The 23,270-nt window shown below is 56.4% G+C and overlaps 2 protein-coding genes and 1 non-coding gene across 6 annotated transcripts; 1 reads left to right on the top strand and 2 right to left on the bottom strand.

Moving 5' to 3' along the window:
- Nucleotides 1–652: 652 nt before the first annotated feature.
- Nucleotides 653–3,189, bottom strand: RPL10 (ribosomal protein L10). The gene is made up of 7 exons (XM_012467034.2): nt 3,163–3,189; nt 3,013–3,058; nt 2,186–2,244; nt 1,985–2,092; nt 1,649–1,787; nt 938–1,100; nt 653–863 (listed from the first exon to the last, which is right to left on the bottom strand). Exons 2-7 carry the CDS (start codon nt 3,033–3,035, stop codon nt 711–713), a joined length of 645 nt encoding a protein of 214 aa, XP_012322457.1. The 5' UTR covers nt 3,036–3,058; nt 3,163–3,189; the 3' UTR covers nt 653–710.
- On the bottom strand, nt 1,149–1,283 carry LOC135272850 (small nucleolar RNA SNORA70). Its single transcript, XR_010340814.1, has one exon. It is a non-coding gene; the product is annotated as a small nucleolar RNA SNORA70 (small nucleolar RNA).
- A 10,765-nt stretch (nt 3,190–13,954) lies between the features above and the next one.
- On the top strand, nt 13,955–22,004 carry LOC135272831 (sperm protein associated with the nucleus on the X chromosome N1-like). 4 transcript variants are annotated; one of them, XM_064371491.1, is made up of 3 exons: nt 13,955–14,006; nt 18,645–20,968; nt 21,614–22,004. In XM_064371491.1, the coding sequence occupies exons 2-3, from the start codon at nt 20,891–20,893 to the stop codon at nt 21,923–21,925; spliced, it is 390 nt and encodes a 129-aa protein (XP_064227561.1). In that variant the 5' UTR covers nt 13,955–14,006; nt 18,645–20,890; the 3' UTR covers nt 21,926–22,004. The 4 variants fall into 4 exon arrangements, 3 of the variants coding, with proteins under 3 accessions (XP_064227561.1, XP_064227562.1, XP_064227560.1); XM_064371492.1 differs by lacking the exon at nt 13,955–14,006 and adding an exon at nt 14,189–14,206; XM_064371490.1 differs by lacking the exon at nt 13,955–14,006 and adding an exon at nt 15,822–16,790.
- The last annotated feature ends 1,266 nt before the right edge of the window (nt 22,005–23,270 follow it).

Here is a 23,270-nt window from a genome sequence, read left to right as displayed (position 1 = left end):
CCGTAGCACTGTTCTCGTTTCGCTGCTCCCCAAGGTCAGACATCCAGAATCCCCAGGCCAAAGCATGCCACATCTATCTGTTCCCAGGTCTTTTTGTTACAAAGGAGCAAAGGTCAGCCCAGACCAAATGGTGTTGAGGGTTCTGGGAATGCAGGCTCTAGAAATGGTAGGTGCATGGGGCTCAGGAGGCTGCCAGAGATACACAAATCCCAGGTGACACCATCACCTGGGAGACTAGCTAAACCAGATGGCTGAGACCACGCCCAGCATTACACACTCATCTACCCTTGCTAAATAATAAAGGCTGCTGCTGGTCAGCCTCCAGCCCACAAGCTCTCTTCATCCCCATGTGTTGTAATAAGCAGCACAATCAGAGGCTGACTCCGGCCCGGGACTGCAAGGCTTCGCTGCAGCTGTGCTTTATGAAAAGGACGTCAATGCTTTTCAACCTACTGCCTAGGACCTGGGGAGGTCCAAGTCAAGTTCCAGAGTAGACAACTGACACAAGGCCACCAGCCCTAGCCCTCTGCAGGCTTTGCTGCTGATTCATGAGCAGGGCCGAGTTGTTAACCAGTTTCTGAAGTCAAAGGGCAACAATGACTCCAAGGTTCCCAGTTCCTTCCCCTCAAGGATGCAGATACAAACACACAGGTGGACAGGAAGTAAATTTATTGGTTCATATTATGAGGGGGGCAGCACAGTGTAAGCCCTCATGAGTGCAGGGCCCGCCACTTGTCCAGAGGGCCACGATTGGGGATGTACTTAACCCCACAGCCATCTGGGATGAGCCGCTTCTCAGCCACCATGTCTTCAAATTCATCGGCATTGAACTTGGTGAAGCCCCACTTTTTTGAGATGTGGATCTAGGGGGCAATGCAAAGAGTCAGGAGGCCTGCGGCAAGGTAAGGTGGGAGAAGGGGGCTGCAGCACCACATACCTTCTGGCGGCCAGGGAACTTGAACTTGGCCCTTCGCAGGGCCTCAATCACATGCTCCTTGTTCTGCAGTTTGGTGCGGATGGACATGATCACTTGGCCAATGTGAACCCTGGCCACAGTTCCCTGGGGCTTTCCAAAGGCGCCTCGCATGCCCGTTTGGAGCCTACATTGGAGCAGTGCAAGGTCAGACACATGAACATACATCTGGAAGGCCTGTCTCCAAGGTCCCTTAGAGCAACCCATACAAGAAACAGGCTGCATACACTACCAAGGAAGCTGCTGTTTGCAGCCATTGCACACTGGGCCCCCATGAGGAAAGGAACCCAGTCGGCTTAATTGGCTGCGGAGGATCCCAAGAACCACCGATACATCCTGCAAGGCACCACTGGGCTCCTCTGCCAGCTCTACCTGCTTGCTGGCAGACGGCTGTCATCAAGCTCAAAGCAAGGAAAGCCATTCCCACTACAAGTGTTTCCCTTCAGCCGTGACTAAGAGGTTGCTAAAACTTACTCATGTTGTCCACAGGAAGGAGTCCTACTGAGTGACCACTGGAAGTCACTTGCCAGCTGTGTCCTGGCTTTTCTAGTAGTCAGCCATGGTGGCCGAGTCACTGGGGCCACCTTTATGCTCTGACAAATTAATGCAAGCCTAATAATGTAGAGACTCCAAATTATGGGATAACTGGCTTCAAAAGCCCCAGACCAAGCTCACCTGTCAGCCCCAGCACAGGACAACATCTTATTGATGCGGATGACGTGGAAGGGGTGGAGCCGCACTCGGATATGAAAGCCATCTTTGCCACAACTTTTAACCATGTACTTATTGGCACAAATTCGGGCAGCCTCCAGGGCTAGGTAGTGGGGAAGGAAAGCAGCAAAGTGAGAGAAGACAGTAGAGAAACATCCACCATGAGCATCTCCAGCTCGGGGGAAATGTGTTGGCCGAGTTTTGTGAAAAGGCTCAAACTCCCAATACCAGTGCAGTGCATGCGAATGGGGCTGAGGGACGACGACAACTGGGGGTGATTCACAGAGAATCCGGCCTTACCTTCAGAGGAGAGCTGCTCATATTCATCCGATACCATGTGGCCACAGAGTGGAAACTCATCCACTTTTGCCTTCTTCCGCCCCAGGTCAAAGATGCGAATCTTGGCATCTAAAAAAGGATTGGTTAAGTGTGCAGGGGGTGTCGCAGACGGATGCTGGGTCAGTAGGGCCAAGCTGGTGCAGCCGCTCTTCCACTACTTACCAGGGACACCTCGGCAGAAGCGAGACTTTGGGTACGGCTTGTTCTTACAATATCGGTAACTGCAGGGGAGTGGAAAACCCAGGTCAGGTGAGGTTCACAGAAAACTCAACCATCAACCCAAACGAGGGAATGCACGTCCACTTCTAAGCTGCTTCCATTCAGGGAAATGAGCTCCAAAGCAACACTTCGCTGCTGCAGCACAGAGAGCACCCGAGTAGAAACCTAAAAGCCAGCTTTTTCCGTTACTTTGCCTTACACTTCCTAGAAAGTAAGCACTTTGCAACAAGTTTTCCTAGTTAAACATGCTCTCTCAGACACTGCACTACAAATTCGCCGCATCATCATTCCACAGCTCAGGTCACCCAATTGAAGACTTCTGGGCACGTGGCACTAAATCCACCTCCGAGCCGAGTGGCAAGGCGTCTGGCGCCCGCCCCCTGTCGGGCACACGAGGCGACTGCACCCCTCTTCCCCGGACTGCCCTTCAGGTCCGAGAAGGCACGCGGCACGTCGCCCGGAAATAAGACAGGGAACGCACACAAAGGCCCCGAGAGAGTATCTAGCGTCCGAAAATGCGGCGAGCTTGCAGGACAGAGGGAGAGATATGAGGGGACCGTCGCTTCTACACCAACACGGGAATGAAGCAACAGACAATAATACTTAAGACTGAAAAAGAATCGGGGGATGTGAGGCAAAACACAGGGTCAGTTCCCAAGACAGGGCCGCCGCGGGGGGCGGGCTCCACCTCGCAGGTGCTTTCAGGGGCCAAAGACAGTTCCTTCCCCGCTCATTTCCCAGCCGTGAAAGTACATGGATTCAAAACTCACCAACGGGCGGGGCGGCGGCCCATAGCGACACCAGGATCTTCAGTGGCTGAAACGAAAGAGAGAGTTGGAATGGAAGACGAGAACAGGCCTAAAACCAAGGGGTCAGAACCCGCAAGGGCACGGCCAGATAACACGAGCACACTTACTCACCGTGCCGAAGGAAAAGAGGCGCTCCTACGCCTGCGCATGCTTTATATAGACGGTCTAGCTTCCCGCGTAAGAACCATAGAGTCCTGGCGAAGGCGGATGGACGCTCTGTCAGACGTCATGACCATAGACGCGGGCGTAGCCTAGTACATGCGCAGAGAGGTGGCTGGCTACCGGGGCCGGGGCGGCCAGCTGACGAATGGGGCTTCGCCACCTGGTCACGAGAAGCCCGCTTCCGGCTGGCCATCTTGGGCGTAGAACTTCTGCCCTAGGCTTTGCTGTTAACTATGACAGACTTATATTTCCGAGAATGGAAAAAAGGAAAGTACCCCTGGGTGGGCCTCCCAGCGACCGCGAGGTATCCCCGAGCTTGCGCGGGCCCCGGACACGCGCTCGGTGCCTCTTGCTAGGCTAGAGGGCCTGGCGGTGAAGCGCCGTACCGGGCCCTAGGCCGGCGTTCCTTTTGTCAGCCCGGGAGGCCGGAGCAGCAGAGTCGCCCCCCAGACCCATTCCCCGACCGGAGAGGAAGGGCTAGGAGCCGTGCCCCGTATCCCCGGATTCCTGGAGACCCAGGGTTCGCACATTGTCGCGGGTAAGAGGCCGAGAAGTCTCCACAAAGAGCCACGGCCTGGGAGACCCTGGGGGCATCACTAGGCCCGCTCCGCCCACCCTGACCCGCTTCTTCCCGGCCAGCTGCGTCTCGGGCACCGCCTCCCGTGAGCCGCTCTCGCCTCCACGCCGCCCCGCCCTTCCCACTCCACTGCTCTGAGTGCCTCCAGGCGCGTCTGGGGGTCGTGGGGAAGCACGACCGCCCCCAGCCGCCCACGGGGTAGCATCTAGGGAAAGGTGCGCAGAGAGGGAGGGCATCCTGGGGGAAATGGCGTTTGGAGATGTCTGTCCACCATTCTGCAGGTGGGGTAACAATGTCTTCCTGTCTTTTCACAGAAGGATGGGAGGGAATCCTGCTCAAACGCACCTGTTTTCCAGGATGATATGTCGCTTCAATAACTGGCTGCAGGTCCCTTTGAGAAAACCTTGGGACGGTTTCTGGTGTGCACTTGCAGCCACTGTGCAAGGTCCTTCCCAGGGGAACCTAGCCTCCCTTTCCGTCATGAGTCTCTGGATCCCAGTGGTGACTTAGGTGACTGGATTCGAGGCTGTAACACCACTGGGGCAATACAAGTCAGGGATTGCGGCGGGGCGCTGTGGCTCACACCTGTAATCCCAGCACTTTGAGGGGCAGAGGTGGGTGGATCACTTGAGCCCAGGATTTTGAGACCAGCCTGCACAGCTTAGCGAAAAACCACCTCTACATACAATAAAAAATAAAAATTAGCCAAGCTTGGTGGCACACCTAATCCCAGCTACTCAGGAGTCTGAGGTGAAAGGATCGCTTGAGCTCAGGAGGGAGAGATTGCAGTGAGCTGAGATCGCACCACTGCACTCCAGCCTGGGTGACAGAGCGAGACTCTGTCTCAAAAAAGTCATAAATGGCCGAGCTCGGGGGCTCACGCCTGTAATCTCAACACTTTGGGAGGCCAAGGTGGGCAGATCATGAGGTCAGGAGTTCAAGACCAGCCTGACCAACATGGTGAAACTCCATCTCTACTAAAATGACAAAAATTAGCCAGGCGGGGTGTGGCGAGCCTGTAATCCCAGCTACTCAGGAGGCTGAGGCAGGAGAATCGCTTGAATCCTGGGAGGTGGAGGTTGCAGTGACCTGATCTCATGCCACTACAATCCAGCCTGGGCAAAAGAGCAAGATTCTGTCTCAAAAAAAAAAAAAAAAAAAAAAAAAAAGTCATGTATTTGGGGTCCCAGACCTAGAACATTCCAGGTTATACCTCAAGCAATGCTGTAGTAGCTCACCACTCTGTTTCATCCTTAGAGACACTGCTCAGTCAGCCCTTCCCAGAGATGTCTGTGGGCAAAGGCATTCTGACTGAATCTATGTCCATGCTCACCTTTATGATAGACATGGCCACTTTGTCTTGGGCAGGCTAGAGTTGTGACATGCTCTCTTCTACACCACGGTTCTGAATTTTAATTTTTTTGAGACAGAGTCTTGCTCTGTTGCCCAGGCTGGAGTGCAATGGCGTGATCTCCGCTCATCAAAACCTCCGCCTCCTGGTTTCAAGAGATTCTCCTGCCTCAGCCTCCAGAGTAGCTGGGATTACAGGTGCATGCCACCACGACCAGCTAATTTTTTGTATTTTCAGTAGAGACGGGGTATCACCATGTTGGCCAGTCTGGTCTTCAATCCCTGACCTCGTGATCCACCTGCCTTGGCCTCCCAAAGTGCTGGGATTACAGATGTGAGCCACTGTGCCCAGCCTTACACCACGGTTCTGTCATCCCCTCAGGGAGTCCACTTCAGTATAGCCTACAGAGGAGAGCACCGCAGATCTTTACAAGGATGCAGGTACTCCTACACTACTGCCTGTCTCAGTGTGTCTGTGAAGACAGCATCTTCTGGACCTTCCCAGAAAACACATTTGGGGGGAAAATTTGCATATGATGAATCTACTCGAACACTAGTCTTTCCTTAAGCCTTTGGATTTCCTCCATTACCTCATACCAGGTCCACCAAACCCATGAACTGCAGGCCACCATTGAGTTCAAGCTGCAGTCACCTAGGCAAGTGCACTATTAGCGTTACCGCCATCTGCATGAACACACATTGAAACTGGAGTCTGTAGTGAGTGGCCACCTATCAGCGCATCCAGCGCACTGAGACTTGCGGTTCACTCTCTTAGTGTAAGCACCTGATAATCCACTCCTACATATATTTCCCTAGGGTTCTCATGCTAAATCAAAGGCAAATCCTTGAAATTCTTGTTGAAAAAAAAAAAAAAAAGAAATTCTTGTTGATGTGGCACCTATTTTTTTTCTTTGTTTTCTTTGAGATGGAGTCTTACTCTGTCACCGAGGCTGGAGTGCAGTGGCACGATCTTGGCTCACTGCAACCTCTGCCTCCTGGGTTCAAGCGATTCTTCTGCCTCAGCCTCCTGAGTAGCTAGGATTATAGATGTGCGCCAACACACCCAGCTAATTTTTGTAGTAGAGACAGGGTTTCACCATGTTGGCCACTCTGGTCTTGAACTCCTGACCTCGTAATCTGCCCACCTCAGCCTCCCAAAGTGATGGAATTCCAGGCATTAGCCACTGCATCCGGCCCTCTTTTATGTTTGTTTGTTTGTTTGTTTGTTTTCTGAGATGGAGTTTCACTCTGTCACCTAGGCTGGACTGCAATGGCGTTATCTCAGCTCACTGCAAGCTCCGCTTCCCGGATTCAAGCAATTCTCCTGCCTCAGCCTCCTGAGTACCTGGGATTACAGGCACACCACCACGCCTGGGTAATTTTGTACTTTTAGTAGAGATGAGGTTTCACCACATTGGCCAGGCTGGTCTGAAACTCCTGACCTCAGGGGATCCACCTGCCTGAGCCTCACAAAGTGCTAGGATGATAGGCGTGAACCTCCGCGCCCAGCCGCAGGTATTTTCTACTAAGTCAGACATTGTGTTTCTCTCCTTAGAGTGCAGTGAGATTGGACACTAGTTCTGGGTCTAATGGAGGGTTTCATGTTCTAGTTGGGGAGTGTCCCCTCCCAAGGTTCCTGCCCAGGTAAAGTTGTGACAGAGTTCTTCAGCAAAGAAACACCAGTCCCCCAGATGTGGAAGGCTGAGGCCCTTTCACCACCAAGGGAGGCTGGGAGACTGGGAGCTTCCCCAGTTGTCTAGTCAGTGCTGGCTCATGTGATCTGGACCCCAAGCCACACTTGACTGGGCTAGTGGGACTGACAGGCACATATAATTCTGCCTACAGGGCCACATGTGGTGGCTCACACCTGTAATCCCAGCACTTTGGGAGGCTGAGGTGGGCAGATCACTTGAGGTTAGGAGTTGGAGAACAGTCTGGCCAACATGGTGAAACCCCTTCTCTAACTAAAAATACAAAAACTTAGCTGGGCATGGTGGTGCACTCCTGTAATCCCAGCTACTCTGGAGGCTGAGCCAGGAGAATTGCCTGAACCCGGGAGGCGGAGGTTGCAGTGAGCCGACATCACACCACTGCACTCCAGCCTGGGACCACAGAGCAAGGCTCTGTCTCAGAAAAAAAGAAAAACAAGAAATTCCACCGACAGTCTCCTCACTCTCTAGTGGGTGTTAGATGAACTTTCTGTAGCCACTTTGGGCAGAGGGAGGATACAGCCTAAGCCTGGGTACCCAAGAAGGTTGTGCAGGCTGGATTCTCTGCACAAGGACACTTTCCTGGGGAGTGAGTGGGCTGAAATCCCTCCCGTGTCCTCGCCTCCAGCCACATACCTGCCCAGAGGGCAGAGTGCGTCTTGCAGATCCACACACAAGCCTGCACGGGTGGGTGGGGGCCCTGGAGCCCAGACGGGCACCCAAGGAATCTTGCAGCCCTACACGGTGAGGACGGGGGACTGGCAGCGTTCCACCCGTTGGCTCCTCTGCCTCCTGACCTTCCCACTGGAATCCTTCCAATACATGAACCGTTGGCACAAAGAAATTGAAGTGGGTTTTTCCACTGCTACCCTCGCCATCTAGGACTCCGTTGTCTTTTTTTTTTTTTAATTGGGACAGGGTCTTGCTCTGTTGCCCAGGCTGGAGTGCAGTGGCATGATCAACACTCACTGCAGCCTGGAACTCCTGGGCTCCAGGGATTCTCCTGCCTCAGCCTCCCAATTGGCTGGGACTACAGGCGCACACCACCATGCCTGACTAATTTTTTTTTTCTTTTGTAGAGGTGGGGCCTTGTTAGGTTGTCCAGACTGGTCTTGAGCTGCTGGAGCCAAGTGATCCTCCCGCCGTAACCCTAACCCTAACCCAAAGTGCTGGGATTACAGGCAAGAGCCAGCGTGCCTGGCTGGACTCCACGGTCTCTTACCTGGACCGGGGCGATGGTCCCACCCAGGCCCTCAGAACTGGGGGATGAGCTGTTTGCTTATGGCTCACCCACGAAAAAGAAACTCCCAGAAGGAAGGGACCGTGTCTGCAGCGCTCCACCTCCAGGCCCCAGACTGCAGGTATCCCTTGCCAGCCGAGCTGAGGCCAGCAGGGCAAAGTCCACTCCTGCCGCCTGGACTAAGGCCACGGTCTTCTCGAAAGAAGCAATGCTGAGAAGTGGGCTCGTCCCGTCACGCCAGCAGAGTCCCAGGAAGCCAGGGATGTGGGTGTCAAATGGTCCCGGAGAAGATGATGGGAAACTTCACGTGGAGAAGAAAATGCCCAAGAATGAGCGAAGCCGTCTGCAAGGACCCTCGAAGGGAGCTGGCAGGTGCACTAGGTGTGGCGAGATGCAAAGCGAGGCTCACGGCATTGTTCCCTGGAAGGACCAGTGCAGAGGAGACCACAGATGCCTGCACGTTTAAGCGGGAGTACGGCAGTGCGATCATGGGGGAAAGGCGGTGTGTGACAAATGGTATGGAGGAGACTGACAGTGGGAAAGCAGCCGGGCACGGTGGCTCACGCCTGCCATCCCAGCACTTTGGGAGGCCGAGGCGGGCGGATCACTTGAGGTCAGGAGTTCAAGAGCAGCCTGGCCAACATGGTGAAACCCCGTCTCTACTAAAAATACAAAAATCAGCTGGGCGTGGTGGCACGTGCCTAGTCCCAGCTACTCCGGAGGATGAGGTGGGACAATTGCTTGAAGGAAGACTCCGTCTCAAAAATAAATAAATAAAATTGAATGAACACATGCCAAATGACACCACATATTTCACAAGGATCTGTAGAAATGGAAGGTCCTAAGCACCACAGCGCCTTTGGGAGGGAGACTAGGAAACCGGGAGAAGGAAACAGCAAAAAGCTACTGTTCTCCCAGCCAATTTTGAGACACCTAAAGAGTTGTTAGCCCAAACGGTGCTGGTGAGGCTGTGGGTAAACACTGAGGGTACAGTGTGGGGAAGGGACAGTATCAAAGGTAGGGTCTTTTAGGGAGGCAATTCCCTAGTGTCTATTACAATTTTAAATGCAGGCCACAGAAAGTGGCACACATCTGTAATCCCGGCACTTTGAGAGGCCAAGGCGGGAGGATCGCTTGAGCCCAGGGGTTCAAGACCAGCATGGGCAACACAGTGAGACCCCGTCTCTACAAAAAGAAGCTTTCTAAAAAAGCCAGGGGAGGTGGCACACACTTGTGGTCCCAGCTACTCAGGAGGCTGAAGTAGGACGATCACTTGAGCCCAGGAGGTTGAGGCGGCGGTGAGCGGTGATCTAGCCGCTCCACTCCAGTCTGGGCCACAGACTGATACCCTGTCTCAAAAAAAAAAAAAAAAAAAAAAAAAAATGTATGTACATATATCTGGACCCAGCAATTCCGCTCACAGGTAATTATCCTACAGAGAGATGGATGCATGTTCAACGCTGTGTTCCTAGTAAATGGAAGGTAGGAATAATAATGCTTTAAAACTACATCAAATGGGGGCCAGGTGCAGTGGCGCACTCCTGTAATCCCAGCTACTCGTGAGGCTGAGGCAGGAGAATCCCTTGAACCCGGGAGGCAGAGACTGCAGTGAGCCGAGATTGCGCCATTGTACTCCATCCAGCCTGGGCAACGAGAGCGAAACTCTGCTCAAAAAAAATTTTTTGTCGTTGTTTAAATAAAAGTACATCAGGCTGGGCACTGTGGCTCACGCCTGTAATCCCAGCACTTTGGGAGGCCAAGGTAGGCAGATCACCTGAGGTCGGGAGTTCGAGACCAGCCTGACCAACATGGAGAAACCCCATCTCTACTGAAAATACAAATAAAAAATTGGCCGGGTGTGGTGGCACGTGCCTGTAATCCCAGCTACTCGGGAGGCTGAGGCAGGAGAACTGCTTGAACCTGGGATGCGGAGGTTGCGGTGAGCTGAGATCGCGCCATTGCACTCCAGCCTGGGCAACAAGAGCGAAACTCCATCTCAAGTAAATAAATAAATAAATAAATAAATAAATAAAAAGTATATCAGGCTGGGTGAGGTGGCTCACGTCTGTAATCCCAGCACTTTGGGAGGCCGAGGCAGGCTAATCACCTGTGGTCGGGAGTTCGAGACGAGCCTGACCAACATGGAGAAACCCTGTCTCTATCTACTAAAAATACAAAAAAATTAGCCCGGCACGGTGGCGCATGCCTGGAATCCCAGCTACTCGGGAGGCTGAGGCAGGAGAATCGCTTGAACCTGGGAGGCGGACGTTGCGGTGAGCTGAGCGGAGATCGCACGATTGCACTTCAGCCTGGGCAACGAGAGCAAAACTCTGTCTCAAAAAAAACAAAAACAAAAACAAACAAAACAAAACAAAAAACAAGGCTGGACGCAGCGGCTCACACCTGTAATCCCAGCACTTTGGGAGGCCGAGGCAGGTGGATCACGAGGTCAGGAGTTCGAGACCAGCCTGGCCAACATGGTGAAACCCTGTCTCTATCAAAAATACAAAAATTGGCCGGGCGCAGTGGCTCACGCTTGTAATCTCAGCGCCTTGGGAGGCCGAGGCGGGTGGATCACGAGGTCAGGAGTTCGAGACCAGCTGGCCAACACAGTGAAACCCCCGTCTCCATTAAAAATACAAAAATTAGCTGGGCGTGGTGGCCGGCACCTGTAATCCCAGCTACCTTGGGAGGCTGAGGCAGGAGAATCGCTTGAACCCAGGAGGCAGAGGTTTCGGTGAGCTGAGATCGCACCATTGCACTCCAGCCTGGGGGACAAGAGCGAGACTTCGTCTCAAAAAAAAAAAAAAAAAAAAGGCCGGGCGCGGTGGCTCACGCCTGTAATCCCAGCACTTTGGGAGGCCGAGGCAGGTGGATCACAAGGTCAAGAGATCGAGACCATCCCGGTCAACATGGTGAAACCCCGTCTGTACTAAAAATACAAAAATCAGCTGGGCACGGTGGCGCGTGCCTGTAGTCCCAGCTACTCAGGAGGCTGAGGCAGGAGAACTGCCTGAACCCAGGAGGCGGAGGTTGCGGTGAGCCGAGATCGCGCCATTGCACTCCAGCCTGGGTAACAAGAGTGAAACTCCGTCTCAAAAAATAAAAATAAAAAAATCTAGGCACAGTGGCTCACGCCTGTAATCCCAGAACTTTGAGAGGCCGAGGTGGGTGGATCACGACGTCAGGAGTTCAAGACCAGCCTGGCCAACATGGTGAAACCCCGTCTCTAACAAAAATACAAAAATTAGCCAGGCGTGGTGGCAGGCGCCTGTAATCTCAGCTACTTGGGAGGCTGAAGCAGAGAATTTCTTGAACCCGGGAGGCGGAGGTTGCGGTGAGCCGAGATCACGCCACTGCATTCCGGCCTGGGCGACAGAGTGAGATTCTGTCTTAAAAAAAAAAAAAAAATCTAATTTATAGGCTGTACGTGGTGGCTCACGCCTGCAATCCCAGCACTTTGGGAAGCTGAGGCAGGCGCATCACTTGAGGCCAGGAGTTCCAGATCAGCCTGACCAACATGGTGAAACCCCACCTCTACTACAAATAGAAAAATTAGCCAGGTGTGGTGGCACACACCTGTAGTCCGAACTACTAGGGAGGCTGAGGTGGGAGGATCCCTTGAACCTGGGAGGCAGAGGTTGTTGCAGTGAGCTGAGATGGTGCCATTGCACTCAGCCCGGGCAACAGAGCGAGACTCTATCTCAAAAACAAAATAAAAAGTTGAAATTATAAAAAAGCTAAAAAAAAAAAAAAAAAAAGGAAAGTCGCTACAAAATGTGTAGCATAAGGGGTCTTAAATTGTGTGATATATGGGTGACTGCACAGAAAAATAGAGTAAATAACTATACTTTTTACACATGGGATAACTTGCTTCAAGTCGTTTCAAAAACTTTTTGGGTGCTTTTTGGTGAGACAGAGTCTTGCTCCGTCACCCAGGCTGGAGTGCAGTGGAGCCATCTCAGCTCACTGCAACCTCTCCCTCCTGGGTTCAAGCGATCCTCCTGCCTCAGCCTCCTGAGAAGTTGGGATTACCGGTGTGTGCACCACCGCGCCCGGCTAATTTTGTATTTTTATTAGAGGCGGGGTTTCACTTTGTTGGTCAGGCTGGTGTCAAACTCCTGACCTCCAACGATCCACCCGCCTCGGCCTCCCAAAGTGCTGGGATTATAGGCGTGAGCTACCGCGCCCGGCCTCAAAAACCCTTCAGTGATTCGCCTGAAGAATTTGCTGTTTCCATCGAGACTACACGAGGCCCTGCGCGGCGACGGCCGGTGCCTGGAATCCCAGCACTTTGGGAGGCTGGGGTGGATCACCTGAGCCCGGGAATTCCAGACCAGCTTCGGCGACAAAGCGAGACCCCATCTCTACAAAAACTTTAAAAATTAGCCGGACATGGTGGTGGCGTGTGCCTGTAGTCCCAGCTACTTGGAGGGCTGAGGCCGGAGGTGGAGGCCGTCGCTCGGGTGGGGAGGTCAAGGCTGTAGTGAACCCACATCGCGCCACTGCACTCCAGCCTGGGCGACAGAGTGAGACCCTGCCTCAGGAAAACCCATTACAAATACAAATACAAATAAAGCTACACATTCACTTCTGCGTGGACTCGAGCGTTCAAGACGGGCGTGGCAACCCGATGACAGGAAACCCTGCACGTGCGCGCTCCCAGCTGGCTCCTCCGTAAGGGCCACCAGCCACGGGAAGCTGCAACCTCGTCCCTCATCAGGCAAAGGCTCAGCCTGCGGCTCCACGAGCGTGGACCCTTCCCTGGCCGTGAGCGGGAAGAACCACGGGCCCCGCCCCAAGGGCTGGGATGGATCTCGCGAGCGGGAGGCGGAGGGGACTCGGCCCACCACAGCGGAGGACAGCGCGTGGCTCCGCGGAGATAAAGCTCCGCGGTGACGGACTCGATGAGTCCCGGAGCAGAGCGCTGGCTGCGCTGCACCGCGGGAGGGAGGGGGCGTGCCTACCGCGGGCCCACGGGAGGGAGGGGCCGGTGCCGGGGACAGGAACCCGCGCAAGCGCGGAAATGCCCACGGCCGCGCCCTCCCGCGCGCACCACGGCGACACCCGGGCGGCCCTCGGAGGGCGCGGACGTCGCGCCGCGCTCCCGGGGCGCTTCAGTTGCGCCCACGGCCAACGCTCCGGCACCGGCCGACAGGTGCCACGGCCTCTGGACGTTTCTCGCCCGTTCTCGGGAATGGAACGCTTAGAGAAGCACAGGTCCACACTGAAAACACCAGGCGGCGGTGTTGCGCGTGCACGGCTGGAGGGTCTCGCGCGACTCTGCGGCCAGCGTCCCGACCCTCGCCCCGTGGACGCCTGGGAGCCAGAGAGGGACGCGCCCCGCCCCGCAGGGCCGCAGCGGCGCGCACGCGACGGGGTGGCGCCCATTGGGCAGCAGGGGCGTCCGTCAAGGGCGAGGGGCGGGAATTCCGTTCAACCTGCGCATGGTCATTGGCGACGACAGGCGAAGAGGAGGCCGGATAGGCGGGGCGGGGCGGAGCTTCCCGTGGGCGCCTGGAGGCTGAGAGGAGCGACGGATGCGGAGGCGGGGAGCGAGGCAGCTGTGGGCTCCGGCGGGCGGAGGCGAGGGCGGTCCCGTCCCGCCCCGCTCCGCTCCCGCGTCGGCCCCGCCTTCCGCGCCTGCGGGTCCTCGGGCCGGCCCTGCGGGGCAGGCGCCGAGTCCCTTTCCGGCGCAGGCCGGTGGTCACTGTCCTCCGCCGGGGACTTGGCGGACAGGCGTCCCCCGAGGTCAGGGCCCGGGAAACCCCGTGAGCCGCTCTCGCCTGGGCGCCGCCGAGGGGCCGCCCCGCCCTTCCCACGCCACTGTGCTCCGAAAGCGCCTCGGGGCGCGTCTGGGGGGTCCTGGGGAAGCAGGGCCGACCCCAGCCGCCCACTGGGCAGCGTCCAGGGAGAGGTGGGCAGAGCGGACCCAGTCAGGCGTCCTGGGGGAGGTGGCGTCTAGAGGTGTCTGTGCACCATTCCGCGGGTGGCGCGCGGTGGGGTAACAAAGTCTTCCCCGTCCCTTGACAGCCGTGGCCGCCGGGGAGGGAATCCTGCTCTGCTGCGGGCGGCCGTGGGCTGGGGCGCTTCCCGCCAGACTGGCTCCTCGCGGAGGTAGGGAAGGCGAGCCCCGCAGAAAAGGCGGTGGCTTCCCTCGACGGAGCCATCCCTCCGGCCGGTCTTCCCGCGGGAGGATTCCGGCACCCATGGGACCGCGGGGCCCCGCCCAGGGTTTCCGGGAAAGCCCCGCGTTTCCCTCCACCCTTCCCGCGCCAGGAGGGTTCCCAGCTGCTGGCGATGCTGCCCAGGCGGCTCCCCCCAGCGCCGGCACCCACCCGGGAGCCGGCCGCTGGGTTTGGCCCGTCTGCTCTGGTTCCTCTTTGCTGGGCTCCGAGGCCTGGTGTGACTTCCCGTCTCCGCGGCGGCTCTGGCGACCCTGCTGGGTGTCTGCCCCAGGGGATTGCATCCCGGTGGAGAAGACACTTCCCGACCTCTCCCTTCCTCTCCTCCGCCCCCTCTGGCTCCCTTGTCCTTGCACTCTGCCTTGTCCACTCGTGTGTCCGGGTCTCTGTGTGTGTGTGTGTGTGACCGACGCGAGCCCTTAGTCACTTCTCGCTACTATTTTTTCCCCATGTTATCACTTGTCTCTTGACTGTGTGGTTTGCGGGTTGTGCTTGGTCAGACAGGGGATTTTAGTTTTCGTGTCATCTGAAGCTCCAGGCTTTCCTGACGGCTTCTGGGGGTTCTTGTCCGTTTCTTTCCTTCTGGCTCACACCGTGTCTTGCCCCTGGCTGGTGGGCACCAGTTCCGACTGCTGGGTAACAGGTGACCCCACGTTTTGGTCCTTCCCCACCTGGTGCTCCTCAATCCCCAGGGTTCCGAGGGACCGGCTCTGGGAGGGCTCTCGGGGAGCCAGGGACTATGGCCCAGGGTCCCGCTCAGGCTGCTTTCGGTGAAGGTGTCCACTGGGGCCCAGCCGTCCTATCTGACTGAGTGAAGAGGCTGTGGCAGGAGGCCTCAGTTCCTCCCCATCGCAGACCTGCAATCCAATCGAACCAGCAGGAGAGGGCGCCCCAGACCCGGCCACAGTCTCTGTGTGTGACCGGGTAGCCTAAGTGACTCGCCTCACCTCCTCCCTCCTCTGTGGTTTTCAGTGGTCTCACAGGTCCACCCTGGAGCGCGCTGGAGAGGGCGCCATGCTCAGGGTGGAGGCTGTTCCTGCGTGCTGCGAGTCAGAAGCGTCCTTGCACCTTGCACGTGTAGACCTGTGTCGGCTGCTGGAGGCCTCCAGAGGGAGGGCCGCCTCAAGGGCGTGTCCTTGGTGTCAGCCGGAGCAGCAGGCCACCTCCTGGGGCTGACACTGGGCCGGGGCCTGCATTTCTGAGGGCGGAGCGTGCTTTGACGTCCTGAAAGGGTTGCAACACCCATCACAGAGAACCCCAAGAAGGGAGACTCTGTCACAGAGACCCCGTGTGCCCCACAGGGTCTGCGCCGTGTGCTCTCTGGCCCTTCGTGGAAGTCTTTCCCAGCCCCGGTCCGGGAGTCCCGGTCCTACATCCCCAGGAGCCCGCGGGAGGCCCGTTCTGGTCACCTCAGCCCCTTCTGCGCGGTGTGAGTGCCCCACGCCAGCCTGGGTGGCAGGATGTGCCCCGCACCTCCAACGCCCTCCCCCCCGGGGGCTCATTCCTGCCCCCGCCCCCTCTCTGCCCCAGGTGGGGGACCTCGCTCTGCAGACAGAGGAGGCCTCTCCTTCCCCCATGCAGCCCTGAAGGGGAGGGGCTGGCGCAGGGAGGGGTGTGGGTGTGCCGTGTTGCCATGGTGAAGGCAGAGCGGCTCCTTTTTTCCCTGACGTGTCGGGTTGCCGGATCCTGGGCTGGGGGGGTGGGGGCAGCCCCTGGTCGTCGGGGGGTGGGATGTGGAGGGCCAGGTGGGTTCCGGAAGGGGCCCCGGGAGGACCTTGGCATCTCGTTTCCCTGGAGACGCGCCCCATCCTTCCCCCTGGGACTGGCAGGTGACTTCATGATGACGCTCTCGCTCTCTCGGCGGCTCTGAATTTGTCACCGAGGTTCTGTGGGCGGCGAGTGCTTTTCCTGTTGGCCGCCATCGCCTCTGGGCAATACGGGGGCCCTTGGTGACAGCTCCTGGCCCCTTCCAAAGCCGCCTGGCTCTCCTTGAACTGGAGGAGAGCAGGTTGCCGGGCCTTCCCTGAGGAATGTGTTCCTGGCAGGTGGGGACAGCCCCTCCCCCAGGGTGTTGGGTAGAGGGTCCTGGGGCACCGCAGGACACGGTCAGGCCCCCTGAACCCCCACGCTCCTGGGCCATCTGCCTGCTGGCTGTCCTCTGTGACCCCTCTCTCCCCTGAGCTGAGGCGCCGGCCTGGTCCCCCGGGAAGGAACAGTGAGGAGGGCCGACTGTCCCTGCTGTGGGGGCCTTGGGGGCCTGGACGGGGACTGCGTCCTCCCTCCCCCGGCTGCCCAGTGCCCTCGCTCAGGGAATGCTCTTCCAGCAGCCTGTTTCGCAGATGGGCATGGTCACGACAGCAGCCAGACCCTGTCCCGGCCCGTGCACCCACCTGGACGGATCGGCGCCCTCCTGGACTTACTGGCTCCATTCAGGGTCCCAAAGGAGCTGCCCCCGAGCACCCTGGGGGACTCCGGACCCCTCAGGCCGCGGCAGCTACCAGCAGCCCAGGATCAAGGTCCTGCCCCCAGGAAGAGCTGGTGCCTTCGGGGACCGGGCCCTGGTTGCAGTTGGAGAGTGGGCCCAGGGACTTTGCTCCTCTTGGCTGCTGCCCTGCCTCCTGGGGGCCTCCCCAGACCCCCGGCTGCTGTCAGCTGGGGCTGGGGGTCCTCTGGCCTAGGGGGTGTCCCGGTTTGGGAGTGCCCTGCCCTGGACACTGTGTCCGAGGAGGATACATGCTTGCCCTTTGTTGGGGTCCAGGCACAGGGTGAGGGGCCCTCGGCCCCACCACCAGCGTCTCTGGGAGCCCTGGCTGGGCACGGCGCCTCTTCGGAGGGATCCTGCCTCGGGCCTGCCCCCCTCCCCCCACGCAGCTTGGGGCCCTGGTCGGTCACCTCCTGGCCACCACCTGCTGCTGTCCTAGACTCAGCTGGGCCCTGCAAGCCATCCGTGTGCCCGGGACACCCGGCCCCTCTGCGGGTGTTTGCAGACACCCCCACGGTGATGTCTGGGGGCCTCTCTGGGCCTTTGTGTGCCGAGTTGGGGGTGGGTGGTGGCGGGGGTCTTCCCATAGTCACCTGCTTCCTGTCCTCCTGGGCCCCAGGTCTGGGGGTACCCTGTCTGCTTGGTTTCCAGCCTGAGCCCCTCCCTGTGCTGGGCCGGTCCCCTAAGCTTCCCGGGCAGATTCCCAGGTCCGCCCGGAGGAGCCCAGAGCCCTGGAGTGGAGGCCAGGCCTCCCTGTGCTGGGGACCGCACCGGAACCCCGAGGGACTCCTGGCCAGGGTTCCCAACGGTGTCTGAGTGCTGGACTCAGTCCCTGGCCGTAGATTTCGGGGAGCCCCGCTCTGAGGGGCTGTTGCTTCCCTTTCCTCTCCAGGCCCCCTCCCAGTTTCCTGGGAGAGCGGGGATGGGGCTGTCAAGAGGCAGAAGGGAAGGTTGGGGTGCAGGGGCGTGGCTGGGGCGAGGGAAGGTCAGCTGGGCCGCCCCCCTCCCTGCCTTCCTTGGACTCAGTCCAGACACATCTTCCAGATTGGGGGCCTGTGCACCCTTCATGTCCTCCTAGTAGCGTGGCGGGTCCTCCCGGGTCTTCCTCAGTGTGGCTGGGTCCGCAGGCCGTAAGCCCCAGCAGGGTGGGGGCCCGTGCTCTTGTTTTTGCTCCTACTTGCTGGGCCTCCCCGGGGAGGCCCCTGGCCAGGACCATGCCGATCTCTTTCCCTGCTGCCTGCTTGCCTGGGTGACCTCCAGCTCACTGCCCCGTGAGGACTGTGGCCTCGCGCCAGGGCCGGCCCCAGGAGCCTGGATCCCCCAGTTTATCTTCCGCCTTTGCCGCCCCACATGTGTCCCTGCAGCCTGGGTATCATCCGGAGGGTTGGGGGACGGGTACCCCTGGTTCACCTAGCCCAGCCCCAGGGCAGTTCTCCCGGTGGCCGTGCCAGGCACGTGCTTGGGAGAGGATGTGATGGAGCCGCCACAGGGAGGGGGCAGGAGACTCTGGGTGACTCGGGGCAGGAGGGGGCGCCCCAGAGGTTCAGAGTCCTGGGCACACCGTGGGCTGAGCCGACAGGTCGGGGCCTCAGGGGGACCTGTCGTCCTCCCCACTGGCACTGGATCTTTCTGGGCCTGGCTCTGCTGCCTGCCACCCCCATTCAGCTGGTGGCTTCTAGAGGCTTCCAGAGCGTGCTTGGCCCCTTTGCCTCTATGCTGTTGGGCCCAGTGGGAGCAGTAGAGTGGCCCGGGCTGAGGGTGGGACTGACCCTTTCTGTGTCTTGCTTGCTTGTGTCTCCCAGTGAGTGGACGCCCTGAGCCTGGGGCCAGCAGCCCAGCCCCAGGTGGAAATCAAGGAGGGCTCCTTTGCCATTTTCCTGTCTTTTAGGCCATCAGAGTCAGGGGTCGGCCATCTTCATGAAGTCACAGGTTCTACACCCCTGGCATTCTCTTCTTGGAGGTGGTGGTGGCCCAGCAAACACCCTTCCTACCTCTACCCCAGATGAGGGTCAAGGCAAGTGTCCTTCTTGACCAGTCTTTGTGCTCTCCTCTTTTGGACCTTTTGGGGCTGAGGTTGAAGGCCTTGCCAGGACCATGGGTTCTGGACCCTGGCCCTGCAGGGCCCTCTACACAGTCCCCTTCTCCACTGGCCACCTCAACAGTCTCCTAGCCCCCTCAGCTGGTTCTCCTTCCTGGTCTGGCAGGGCCTGGTGGCAGGGAAGGAAAAAAATCCAGTGTCTTCTTGTACAGTGCCCAGAGTGGCCTCCCGCTAGGACCTTGGGCAGCTGCCGCCCCCTGCTGTGTCTCTAAGCACTGCTGGAGCCCTGTGGGGGACCCCAGATTCCTTGGAAGCTTTTTAAAGTGGGGCCACAGTGGCCTCTCAGAGCTCTGGAGAACATTTAAGTGGAGGCCTGGAGCCCCTTGAGGCCCATGGAACCTTCTTAATCCTTCTGGTTCTGGTTGGGGCACCCAGCACACTTGGCTGTGTTCAGAGCAGTTGGGATCCCTCGTGGGGCTCGAAGCCCTGGGGATTGGACAGATCACCTGATTGGGTGGGCAGAGCCCTGAGGAGCACTGGAACAGGGAGTACTCCAAGGCCCATGGAGCCCTGGGGATTGGTGACCAAGCCCAAGTGAGAGGCCTCAGGAGTCCAGGGGGAGCTCAGGGAGGTGGCAGGAGCAGAGTCCTGGGGGAGTCTCGTAGTGCTTGTCCTTCCCTTCCCTGGGGAACTGGGGTGGGGACTCTGGGAGCCCTCTTCCATCCAGTCTTGGGAGCCCCTTTGGAATGAATGAAAAGGGGCAAGCTATGTGAGGGTGTCGTGGCTGTTTCCTTCCTTCCCTCTCTTCCCTCATGCCACACACCATGGTGGTGCCAAGCACACCCAGCTTCCTCTTTTCTCCTCACCTGGAACAGATCCAGGACCTGACCTAAGGCCTAGAAAAGTGTTTCGTCCTGATGCCCAGATCTCTTTTTCCTCCTTGGGATGCCCCAAGCCCAACTCCACATCCCCCATCTCCCTGACACCGGCTATTACTCCAGAGCTTTGGGATGTCAACCTTGCCACCACCCCAGGTCCCACTTAGGTCCCTGCTAGGCCTCATCTGCCTCTGTCCAGTCCCCACTGGGCTGCAGTCCAGCCGCAGTCCCAGGTAGAGTGCTTCCTGGGGGAACTGGACTGAGGTGAGTTCGGTTCTTGCTGTCAGTGTACTTGGTTTTTACCAGCTGCTGAAACACAAGGCTCTGTCACCGTGTCCTTCTAGGGTCCTGGCGGTAGCAAACTGACTGCTTGTTCTACCCCCAGGTACAGGTTCATTAATGGGACCATCAGGTCTCTAAGGTAGACCTGTGAGGAGGTGGCATCTCCTGCCCATGTCTACCACCCGCCATGGACCATCCAGGTCTCTCGCCTGCTGCAGGGCCAGCCATCAGTCCCTTGCATTGGGCCTGGGATGGTGAGGGGCAGAGGGCAGGGGCTTAGAGAGTCCACACAGCCAGGTAGGAGGAGCTTATAGCAGTCAAACAAGAAAGGCTAAAACTGTGAGTGGTAAGAAAATTAGCAGTGATCAACTCTTTTCTGCATGTTTTCTGTGCACAAGGACCATGCAGTATTTTAGGACCAAAAATACACTTGAGACTAAGATGTAGCCAAGATAAATGGTCAGGAGCAGCTCCCAGCCCCAGCCCTGGCTTGATGGGCACATGTGCAGGCACTTGCTGGGAGCTGTGCCAAGTGAGATATATTTGTTTGTTTAGACAGAGTCTCACTCTGTCGCCAAGGCTGGAGTGCAGTGGTGTGATCTAGGCTCACTGCAACCTCTGCCTCCTGGGCTCAAGTGAAACAACAGCAGCATTTGGTTTTCTCTACATCCCATTCACCCCAACCCCTCCAAGCCCAGGGAGTTGTCAGGGGTGGCACTTTGTGATGTCAGAGCCATCCCAGGACTGCCACTGGCTGGGACACTGCCTGTATGATCAAACAAAGCTCAAGGGCGTGGCTCTGCCTTGTCACCAGGAGGGCATATATAGGGAGGGCAAGAGCTCTGGGACAACCCGCTGGCAAGCCTCAGTATAGCTGGGGATTTATTTACCCTAAAAAAGAGCACAGTAGGAGACATCCTACAAGCAGCCGTAATTATGGGAGATTCAACCCCAAGCTCTAGCGGGCTGAAGAGGAAGCGTCCCTGTGCATCTAGTGATGAAGGAAGTGATGAGGTAAGATTGTTCAGTTTTGTAGGGAAGGCTAGGGTGAAAGAAGGACACATAGAGAGGGGGCGGCTCAAATAGCAGCACAGAAATATTGCAGAAACCTGTGGAAGTGGGGGGCCAGCTTAATGTCATAGCCCACCGCCGCTTACAGGCTGGGGTACCTATAGACATGGGTGGGAGGGATCTATGCAGCATGGTTTGCTGACCAGCAGGTTATTTATGAGATGTTCTTATGATCAGGTGGTTTGGCCCTTTTTCTGGTGGTATATCATTGTGGTGTTCCTCAGAGCTTTGCCAAGCAAGATGTGATAGGGATGTTTCTTTAGTCGGGCCTTTGTCTGCCTTGTGCTCAGGTGGTTAGGCAGGATGTTTCTCATGGCCTGAACCCCATGGAATGTTTCACTTTGAACAAGGCCTGTAAAATAGCCAAGAGCTTACAAAATGGCGCAGTTTGGACTAACACAGATGACCCTAGCCATGCTCCTCTTGTTCTTCCCCATAGATCCCTACCCTATGGTTTCACCTCGGTTTCTCTGGCACAAACCCCTTTCTCAAACTGCCTTCTTCCTCACAAAGCCCTCCCTGCTATCCAGTCTCTACTCTATTCACCCAAAATAATGGCTTTCTGGCCTCCCCCTCTTTTCTTACCAGAAGCAGGAGACAGTGAAAACAGACTTAGATACTGAAGAAAGTCTGAAGAAGACCAAGAAAACAAAATATTCAACAATATCAAACAAGAAGGATGAGAAAATAAATTCAAATCAACTGGAGAATGACCAGAAAAAAGAGAAAGACGCTGATCCAGTCCAAGAGAAGAAGAAGGATGAAGACGACCTAAACTCATCTAAAGAAGAAGTTTCCCAGGAGGAGGAAGATACAGACTTCCAGGAAACATCTTCACTAGAGGATGAAGATGCAGCCAACTCCTCTGAAGAAAGTTCAGAGGAGCATGTGGAGTATTAATCCGCTGACAGAAACCAAAGTGGACAAATCATCACCACTGATGATGATGATTATAATAAAATCAAACGTCAGCCACCGACTGTGTATATCTCTGCCTGTTTTCTGATGGTAGGGAAGATGGGAGGGGAGAAGTAGGCATTTGGTAAGGGAGGGGTGTGAGGTTCTGTAGGGTTGGTTGACAGACCCACAGGTTAACAGTTAGCCAGACATTGTAACTAAGGACTAGGGGAGGTCTGATTCTTGGGGACCATTTTTCTTCTTAAAATTTTATCTCACAGGAGAGGAAGAAAAGGGCTTGATGTTTCTTGGAGTGTATGAATGTGTAGAAGGGCATATAAAGAGTTCTGTGTTGGCTGGATGCAGTGGATCACACCTATAATCCACACACGTTGGGAGGCCGAGGTGGGAAGGATCACCTGAAGTCAGGAGTTTGAGACCAGCCTGGCCAACATGGCAAAACCTTCTCTCTATTAAAAAAAAAAATCACAAAAATTAGCCAGGCATGGTGGCAGGCACCTGTAATCCCAGCTACTCAGGAGGCTGAGGCAGGAGAATCGCTTAAATCCCAGAGGTGGTAGTTTCAGTGAGCTGAGATCACGCCACTGCACTCCAGCCTGGGGGATAGAGCAAGACTCTGTCTCCAAAATAATAATAAATAAAATGAAATAAAAAGATCTTCATTGTATGTATGTGACAGTGACGCTCTTTCCAAAATGAAGACATCAAAATCACCACTTCCAGGCCATATACCTCATAGCGGTGTGGGTTGTAACTCACCCAATGCTGTGAGCAACTGAAAGGACCGAAAGAACTAGAATCCTCAACCTACATAAAGTAAGACAGCAGGCCACAGACACTAAAATGATGGTGTTTGGAAGCCGTGGTCCCACTACTGGCGCATTTCCCTGTTAAGAAATTCTAGGTGGAGCAGTAGCCTACCAAATGTGGTGGGACACATTTCGCTGGGCCCAGGGCCCCTGCTGCTCTCCACAGCCTCTGGACACGGCACCCTTCATTCCGCTGCTTCAGCACCAGTTGTGGGTAAAAGGGTGTATTCCGCATGGTTGGTGTTGGGCTTGTGGTGCAAAAACGTCAGTAATTGAGGTTTGGGAAGCTAACAAGAGCATCGTGCATAGCTACTTACCAAAGAGATAACTTAAGCATAGATAGCCATGATTCAAATTGTAACTAAATTAATTATGAAACACATGAGAGGGGATCAGAATATTGCTATTTCTGGATTAAACAGGCAATGCATACCTTTTATAAACATAACCATGTTCCATGATCTGTATCTTAGTGTCTGTAAGATATGTTCATACTTTTACCTTAACAATAATGCCCT

The sequence above is a fragment of the Aotus nancymaae genome, unplaced genomic scaffold (assembly GCF_030222135.1).
Source record: "Aotus nancymaae isolate 86718 unplaced genomic scaffold, 86718_ANA_hifiasm-v0.15.2.pri h1tg000138l, whole genome shotgun sequence".
Lineage (NCBI taxonomy): Eukaryota > Metazoa > Chordata > Mammalia > Primates > Aotidae > Aotus > Aotus nancymaae.
The sequence above is the reverse complement of the archived record's forward strand: the minus strand, read 5'-3'. Positions and strand labels throughout refer to the sequence as shown.